General features: G+C 42.7%; 1 protein-coding gene across 2 annotated transcripts in view; it reads right to left on the bottom strand.

The window, feature by feature from the left end:
- LOC143027002 (synaptotagmin-5-like) overlaps positions 1–10,000 on the bottom strand; it is a 179,925-nt gene that overhangs the window by 67,785 nt on the left and 102,140 nt on the right. The window contains exon 4 of one of the 2 annotated variants that reach the window (XM_076187835.1): positions 3,722–3,893. In XM_076187835.1, the coding sequence (XP_076043950.1) occupies positions 3,722–3,893 (172 nt within the window). Of the gene's footprint in view, positions 1–3,721; positions 3,897–10,000 lie in introns of both variants that reach the window. The other variant, XM_076187826.1, reaches the window with a different exon arrangement.

Here is a 10,000-nt window from a genome sequence, read left to right on the forward strand (position 1 = left end):
AATTTACCTTCTACCAGGAAATGATCTGATATTCCCCCACTCTCTCCCCTTAGAACATGTACATCCTTAACTCTTCCTACCATACTCCTGGTCACCACTATATAGTCCATTAACGCTCTATCTGCCACCCTTCCATCCACCACCCTCTCCCATGTGTACTTATGCTTGACTTTCTTCTTAAACACTGTATTTGCTATCATCAACTCTCTTTCAAGACACATCTCCACCATCAATTCTCCACTACGATTTTTACCTGGAACTCCATACTTCCCAATCACTCCGTCAATTGGTTCATTTCCTACCCTAGCATTTAGGTCTCCCAATACAACTACATTGACATTTCTTCCTAATCCCTCTATGCACTCATTTATATCTACCCAAAAAGCCTCCCTGTCCTTTACGCTCTTCTCACTACCAGGCCCATACGCACTTACAAAAACCCACATGTCCTTTCCCAGCTTCACCTTCATCCACATCAACCTTGATGACACCTCCTTCCACTCCACTACCCGCTTACTTATCTCTTCACTTACTAGTATAGCAACCCGTCTCTCCCTCGTCCCCTCTTCACTCCTGAGTACCTCCCAGCTACACTCCCAAACTCACAGTTGCCCTTTCCTCTCATTTTAGTTTCACTCAAAGCCAGTACATCCATCTTTCTTCTCACAAACATACTGCCTATCTATTCCCTTTTACTCTCATCTGTACCACATCCACGCACATTAAAAGACCCAAACCTTAGGGTACTGGTTGGAAAGCTCCCAGACCCTCTTATGCCTTTTCTTTCTTTTTTAGGAATGTCCCCTTTTTGGGCTACAGGTAGTAGGACTCCTAATCCCATCCCCCGTCCCTTTTTTGTCGCCTTTTACGACTCAAGTGGAAATACTTGGTGGCAGTATTCTTTTGCCCCCACCACAGGGTAGGTAGCCGAAAAAAGGAAATGAATATTCAGAGAAATGGTACAGGACAGTAAGAAGGGGTTAGGGGACAGCATAACGGAGGGACGGTCGTAGTATATAAGTGTCATCATTTCTCTATGTGCAGAGTTTTCCTCTATCACAGACAAAATGATGTGTGGCGCTGGTCCGTGGGGGCGCTCTATATAGACCCTAGAGTATCAACTGCATGCTACTTTGCCACAATAACATGCAGCCAATACACACACACACACACACACACACACACACACACACACACACACACACACACACATATATATATATATATATATATATATATATATATATATAATATACATAATGGAATTGGCTAGATTGGTCTTGTTCAGACTATGACAAAATACTTAAAATGTATTTTGACCTTCTTTCAGCACTGTATGAAAGTGAAAGTGAAAGTCGAAAGACTTTTCAACTTTGGCAAGGGACCTATGTTGGGTCACAAGCCTGTATATACATATATATATAATATACATAATGGAATTGGCTAGATTGGTCTAGTTCAGAGACTATGACAAAATACTTGAAATGTCTTTTGACCTTCTTTCAGCGCTGTATGAAAGTGAAAGTCGAAAGACTTTTCAACTTTGGCAAGGGACCTGTGTTGGGTCACAAGCCTGTACAACTGACCTAGTCTCCGTGGGATTCCAGGAGATTTTTTTCTTTCTTTTTTTCTTTTTTTGCAAAGAAAGGCTTGGAGTTCCGGTGGCACCAGGCAGCGGCGTGCCATTCGCCAATGGCACCAGGCAGTGCCTCCACATCACGTGGTCATATTGATTATCATTACAGTCATGCGGGTGGGTGCGTGCGTGCGTGCGTGCATGCGTGCATGAGATTATGATATTTGTTTTGCCGCAGGTGTCTTGTGATTGAACTGTTCGGCAAATAAGCCTATAAGAAAAATTGCATTTGTTTTTAACCAGTTACAGGTGTGTATTCACCTTGGTCTTTGGATCACGTGTTGGACTCGTGATCGACAGCTATTTCCCTCCCGGAAGAGAGCTCAGAGCTCGTATGACCGATCTATGGGTAATGCTATGACCTTTCACACACACACACACCCAACTCCCCGCCCACGAAAGTCAGAGTAACGACCCGAAGCACAGCGATACCGAAATAATTTCGGCCCTGGGCAGGATTCGAACTGGGTACTGCGAGCACTATCGTACTTCCCAGTCCAGCGCTCTACCAACTGTGCGTGTGTGTGTGTGTGTGTGTGTGTGTGTGTGTGTGTGTGTGTGTGTGTGTGTGTGTGTGTGTGTGTGTGTGTGTGTAGGTGATGTGTACCTTAGACCTTCCATATAACCAGACACTATTTGACAACATTTATTTGTTTCCCTGTAGTTCGAACCAGGGCCGTTTCTGGCTCTTTGGGCGCTCTAAGCCAGATTAGAATTTGGCGACCACCCCTAGGTCTATCGGTCTGGAGGCTCCCACACACCCCACCCTCCTTCCCAACACACATGCACTATGCATACATGCATACGCATACAATACACACACACATACAACACACACACACACACACACACACACACACACACACACACACACACACACACACACACACACAGATATATATATATATATACATATATATATATATATATATATATATATATAATAGCACTTATAAGTTCATTCGACTTGAGTTGATAGTGGCAAAGTTCGCAAACTAATGTCACCTCATTGCAGAAAATGTTTGATGAATTGATAAAAGCACATTCGTGATAATTTTGTTCTCAAGGGCGCCACCATATAATCTGGATAAACTAATCTGCAGGTTTTGTTCCATATATGCAAACAGTTATCTTCATTGCTTCGAATTCTAGAAATCTAGAGACTTACACTTTTCAGGGAATTCGGAGGCTGCTACACCACAGCCAAAGAGAAAAAGCCGATTCAGTTTTCAGCAGTTAAGCCCTTGCATTCTCCCGCCCCCCCTTCCCCCTCTCATTCCCACTCCTCTCACTCTCCTCCTCCTCCTCCTCCCCTTCTCTTTCCCCCTTTCCTCTTCCTCCCACTCTCTTTCTCTTCCCCCTCCCCTCTCTATTTCTCTCTCTCTCTTTCTCTCTCTCTCTCTCTCCCTCCCTTTCTCTTGCTCTCTTTTAGCATATCACATCTCTTTTATCTTTTTGCAAAATATTTTGTGGTCCGGGATTACCCCTTCGGCCTCAAGTACGAGGTAAGCTAGGTTAGGTTAATTATAGTTAGACTAGGTTAAACTAGGTTAGGTTAGATTAGATTAGGTTAGGTTTAGTTAGGCTAGGTAAAATTTGGTAAAGTTAGATTAGTATGGGTTTGGTTAGCTTAGCTTAGCTTAAGTTAGTTTAGGTTAGGTTTAGTTAGGTTAGGTTAAATTAGGTTAGTTTAGGCTTGGTTATATTAGGTTAGTTTAGTTTAGTTATATTAGGTTAGTTTAGTTTAGTTTAGTCAGGTTAATAATGTGGTTCCAAATTCATGGAAGGGACCCGTTGAGAAAGAACTACTATTGCGAAAAAAAAAGACCAGGAAATTTTGTATTGAGCATTTGACGGTAGACAGAATAAAATGTATAAACTACGCCACCGCATTCATTAAGGAATCAAACGGACAAAATCACTGAGCCACTTCAGTACTTGATATTCATCAGCTGGAAAGAATCGGCAGGAACTAAGCAAAACAAAATATATATTTCTGTTTGTGTATGTATGCATGCATGTATGTATGCAATGTATGTATGCATGTAAATCCACTTTCATCAGTGCGTCCATCCACGTTCTTACCTTGCAGGAGTTTGTGGGCGAAGACCTGCCGCTGTACTCCGACATGGAGGAGTACGTGGAGTCCCGCTTGGAGGCCAAGGAGCCGAGGAGTGAGTGCGTCTCGGTGACGGTGTGGTGCAAGGGCGAGATGAAGGAGTAGCGCTGGCTGGTCGGCGTGGCTCCGGGGCTGCTGCTGCTGTTCCACACCAAAGGGGGAGCGACAGAAAAAGGAGAAATTTTCATGAAAGTAGCAGTTGCCCACAAGGCTGACGAGTTAAACACCATGTGAGGACGGAGCCTTTATTTGTACGACGTTTCGCTTATTACGAATGTACTTGAACAAGCTGTAATAAGCGAAACGTCGTACAAATAAAGGCTCCGTCCTCACATGGCCTTTAAAAAGGAGAAATCGTTAATGACTCCGCATACATTCATATTTAACACTGCTAAATAAAGAGAGAGAGAGGGTGGGGGGGCTGGGTGACGCAGTTTGACCCAGGCTGACTTCTCGGATACCAAAATACAAAAACAAAGTTTATGGGAGAGTTTTGGAATTGAAGAGCGAGGGAGGGCCGGCCGGCCTGTCCGATGGATTCCATCGTGACATCCTTGTAAGCCACACTTGCCCATCCACGCCCAAGACACAAGAAAGCAAACCTGTTTGCGTGTTTGTTTGCTCTTAGTCTTGTTTTCCTTGCCCCACCTCGTCATGGACCGAAAAGTCTTCTGTTTGCATGATTTTCTTATGTTGTAACCATTGTAGCGAGCTAGCCTTGCATGACAGGATTTGTTAAAGTCACTCCTTTACTTGTAGCAAAACGAACACACACACACACACACACACACACGCACACACACACACACGCATATACATATCATACGAGGGGGCTTCAAAAAGTTCGTGGAAAAAGTCCATAACTAAAAAATATATGTAAGAAATTTAATTTCAATGCACCTGAACATTCTTGTACCAACGTGTTATAACGAGTTCAAACATGAACCCATAAATGCAGGTAATAACGCATCGACGCCAGTTGGAAGACAGGCAGCGCCATTCAAGCAAGATGGAATCCACCAAAATCGAGGCCAGGAGAAACATTAAATTCCTGGTGAAACTCGGTTGGGAGAATAAGCAAATCATTGACGCTCTGAAACAAGTTTATGGTGACAATGCTCCAAAGAAATCAACTTACAAATGGATAAGTCGGATTAGAAGTGGAAGAAACGAAATTGAAGATAAGCCCCGCAGAGGCAGGCCATCAATGTCAATTTGTGAGAAAAATATTGATGCTGTTCGCGACATGATTGAAAAGGATAGATGAATAACCACTGAATCAGTAGAGGACACACACTAACATCTCCGTGGGTTCAGCACACACAATTCTGGTGGAGAGTTTGGGGTTAAGCATCCTCGTCCACTCGATGGGTCTCTAGGTTGTTGCACCCAGATCAGCAACAAACAAGGGTAGCTCTTTCAATGGAAATTTTGAACAAGTGGGATGAAGACTCTGAAGCCTTTCTGCAGAGAATTGTGACAGGGGGTGAGACGTGGCTCTACCCGTGCGATCCCGAGGACAAAGATTCAATCAAAGCAGTGGCTGACTATGGGTGGAAGTGGACCAATCAAAGAAATATCCGAGGGTTCAAGTGAAAAGGTCATGGCCACTGTCTTCTGCGATGCAGAAGGGATTTTGCTGGTTGACCTCCTTGAGAACAAGAAAACAATTAAGGTTTTTCGAAAAAAAAAAAAAAATCAGAAAAAACGCCCTGGAAAGCTGCATCAACGCGTCCTCTTCCACCACAACAATGCACCCATTCGCACTGCTCGGCAGACAAGAGCTGTGCTACGTGAATTTCGATGGGAAATCATCCGACATCCCCCTTTACAGCCCCGATTTAGCTCCATCCAACTTCTTTTTGTTTCCAAACTTAAAATAATAATAATAATAATAATAATAATAATAATAATAATAATAATAATAACTGAAAGGTACCAATTTTCCATCAGTTGAAGATGTAAAAAGAGCTGCTCTGACACGGTTCAGATCACAGGATCCTCACTTTTACTCAGACGGACTTAAAGGCTGGGATCAACATTTGCAGAAGTGTATTGACCTTAACGGAGCATATGTTGAAAAATAAACATCATAAATGAAACCTTTTCTTCGTACTGTCATTTTTCCACGAACTCTTTGAAACCCCCTCGTATATGAGCATTGAGCTCCCTTACGGGATGGAAATAGCTGTCGATCACGAGTTCAACACGTGTTCCAAGACCATGGTGAATCACACACGCGCTCACACACACACTCATACACACGTGCGCGCGTGCACGCACACACATGCACGCGTGCGCTCGCACACACACGCATACATACGTTTGCGCGCGCGCACACACACACGCATACACACGTACACGCATACACACATGCGCGCACACACACGCATACACACGTGCGCGCACACACGCATACACACGTGCGCGCAAACACACGCATACACACGTGCAGGCACACACGCATACACACGTGCGCGCGCACACACGTACACACGCATACACACGAGCGCACACACACAAACATCGCCTTGCTTAGGGTAGACATTAATGCCCTGTAGTATTTCGTAAAAGCTTTCAAGAAGGGGGAGGGGGGCGCGAACCCTGGGCCTCAAGAGTGGTAGGTTACGACGCCAACCTCATGCGTGTCATGAAACTTGTCTTTCCTTTCCTTACAGTAGAGAAGACACAAGTGAACAACAACGACGACGGCGACGACGACGACAATGAAAAAATACCCACAAATCGAACGCCGAACCGCTCGATGACTTTTCATGGGGTAGACCTGAGCTCAACAGAATCGTCTGGAGAATACATATATTTCTCTCTAATGAAAATATCCCAAACATTCTAGATTTATCTAGAAAGGGAGAGAGAGAGAGAGAGAGAGAGAGAGAGAGAGAGGGTGGAGGGTAGAAAGAGGGGGAGAGAGGGAAAGAGATATATATTTTTCTTTCTTTTAGTGCCCAATCGTTCAGTAATGGTGAGGGTTCAGAGCTATCACAGGTTCTCCCGCTGCTCAAGCGAACGAAATGCTCTGCATCTGAGCAAAACCCTCTCAACATGCTACAGCTCGCCTACATATCCTCTTTAAGGGAAAGAAAAAATTACAGATAAAGTGACACATAACAGAGAGGAAGAAACAGAAAGATAGAGATAGAGAGAGAGAGAGAGATATGAAGGGGGAGAGAGGAGGGAAGAGAGAGAGAGGGGGAGGATGAAGTGGCTGAAAATCAGGAGTTCTTGGTGGTGGGGGACTCCATGGTGCGAGGCTATGACGACATCCTGCAGCGGAAGACTAAACGACGTTGCAAGCTTATATGTCAACCGGGCCGTGGGATCGCCGATTGTACCCAGATCATCAGGGAGCAAAGACGGACGAACACGGTTACGATTGTTCATATGGGAAGTGAGATCAGAGGAACTTGTTCGGAATTACAAGGTCCTCCTTCAGGAGATGAAGGAACGTGGGAGCCGTCACATAGTCTGTGGGATCCTCCCGAGGATCTACGCAGGCTCGTGTTGGAACAGTAGAGCCATAGGGATCAATGAGAGGATATCACGATTGTGCACGTAACTGGGATACCACTTTCTTGATCCTTGGTATCGCTTTTCCAGGCGCCATGACCTTTACGCTTCTGATGGGATCCACCTTACCCGCAGAGGCAAAGATGTTCTTACAAACTTCATTGTGGGAGTTTGTAATGAACTAGTTCCTTTTTTGGGGTAGAGGACGAAATGTTACATTAGGATGTAATGTCAAAGGACAAAATGTCACGATGGGGTGTAATGACAGTGGGGGACAAAAGATCACGATGGGATGTAATGATAGTGGAGGACAAAATATCACGATGGGATGTAATGATAGTGGAGGACAAAATATCACGATGGGATGTAATGATAAGGGAGGACAAAATATCACGGTAGGATATAATGTCAGTGGAGGACAAAATATAATTTTAGGAAGAGATGCTGGACAAAATGTCAAGGACAAAATATCACGATGGGATGTAATGACAGTGGAGAACAAAAAGATCACGATGTGATGTAATGATAGTGGAGGACAAAATATCACAGTAGGATATAATGTCACTGGAGGACAAAATATAATTTTAGGAAGGGATGCCCGACACAATGTCAATAAACGACGGAAGGCCGGTGTGAAACGCGGTGACGTAGGGGAACAAATTGTACAAAAGAGATCGGATGACCGTGAGCGACCAGATGCCCGTGATGGGGAAAATGTTAATTTTGATGGGAGAAATGTTAACGAGGCATTGAATGTCAATGAAGGACCAAATATCAATATAGAGCAAGGTGTCAATAAAAAAAAAATTATAATGTAAGGCATGATATTGAAACTCAAAACGTGTCAAAAAGAAATAATTACGAGTTTCTTAAAACCATGTACTTTAATGCTCGTAGTATTAGGAACAAATTCCAAGAAATACAGGCGTATGTCAAAAGCGAAAATCTCGATATAATAGGAATAACCGAGACATGGTTAAATGGTGGAGAGTTTGAAGCTGAATTTAATATTGCGGGATTTAAACACTTTCATCAGGATAAAAACCACAAAAAAGGTGGGGGTGTTCTGTTGTACGTTAAAAACAATGTCCATGCTTGTGTTTTAGAGAAAGTGAAACAGGATGCATATGATAGAATTAACCCAAACAAAAAATGAATGTAGGTGTAATATATAGGCCAAAGACATTATCATTAGCAGACGACAAACTGTTGTTTCAAGAACTGTCTAGTTTCTGCAACCGAGACTTATTCATAACGGGTGATTTCAATTTTACTGACATTGATTGGATGACCCTACAACATGGCCATATACAGTAGGTAGTCGTTTGATGGAATTTCTTGGTGACAATTACTTCAGGATGTAAAAGAATCCACAAGACATGGAAACTTATTCGATCTATTGATCACTAGCCGCAAAAGCATAATAGCCGATGTGGAAGTCGGTGAAACTATTACAAATAGCGATCACAACTTAGTTAGATTAAAACTCCTAAATTTTTTTAGAATAGATACTTGTGTTTCTAAAATACCCGATTTCAGTAAACCTCAGTTCATGAATATTCAAACGAAGGAATGTGTGATATTTTACACAATTATTTTAGCTCAGTATTCATAAACGCTGGCTTAGCGGGTTAGGACGTCGTTATTTGCGGCGAAGGTCGAGGTGAGGGCGGTTCGAATCCTACCACCGGCGAAGTTGAACCAAGGGCATGGTTCATTAAATTCCACGCTACAAAGCCCTCTGTGAAGGGCACCGTCCTAGCCTCCCGATAGGTGTGTGTGTGTGTGTGTGTGTGTGTGTGTGTGTGTGTGTGTGTGTGTGTGTGTGTGTGTGTGTGTGTGTGTGTGTGTGTGTGTGTGTGGCGTTAAACCATATCATCATTATCATTCGAAAACGAAGCACCTCAAAGTGAACTCCAAACTGAAACCAGTGAAAAGTCTAGGGTAAACTTACCACGGTAAATATAACAAAAGAAAAAAATAAAAGGTGTATAGAGAAACTCAAAATTAATAAAACACCAGGGCCTGACGGTTGGCATCCAAGAATCTTAAAGGGAATGAAAAATGAGATTGTTGTTCCATTAGAAATTATTTTCAAGAAATCCATCATATCCGGAGATGTCCCAAGAGAATGAAAGCTAGCTAACGTTACTCCCATATTCAAAAAAGGTGACAAAACGAAACCAAATAACTACAGGCCTATAAGTTTGACTTCAATCGTAGGAAAAATTATGGAAATTATCATCAGAGATGCTAATGAACATCATTTAGAAAGTAACTGTTTGATAAATGATAGCCAGCATGGTTTCAGACGGAAACGTTCTTGCGTTGCTAACTCGAATTCTACAACACAATTATCTCGAATTATGACAAAAGAAATAATATAGATTTACACAGTTATCTCGAATTATGACAAAAGAAATAATATAGATTTAATATATCTAGACTTTGGAAAAGCTTTTGATACCGTCCCCCACGAAAGAATACTTACTAAATTAGCTTCACACGGAATAAGTTGTAGCCTATTAAGTTGGACTAGTAATTGGTTGAATGATCGAAAACAGAGAGTTGTTTTAAATGGAAAAACTTCTGGATGGAAAAATGTTACAAGTGGAGTTCCTCAGGGTTCCGTTCTTGGGCCACTTCTATTCATAGTATATATAAATGATATAGACCATGGACTAAAATCTACTGTTTCCAAATTTGCTGATGATACA

The sequence above is a fragment of the Oratosquilla oratoria genome, chromosome 1 (assembly GCF_046742065.1).
Source record: "Oratosquilla oratoria isolate Oo_2021 chromosome 1, ASM4674206v1, whole genome shotgun sequence".
Classification (NCBI taxonomy): domain Eukaryota; kingdom Metazoa; phylum Arthropoda; class Malacostraca; order Stomatopoda; family Squillidae; genus Oratosquilla; species Oratosquilla oratoria.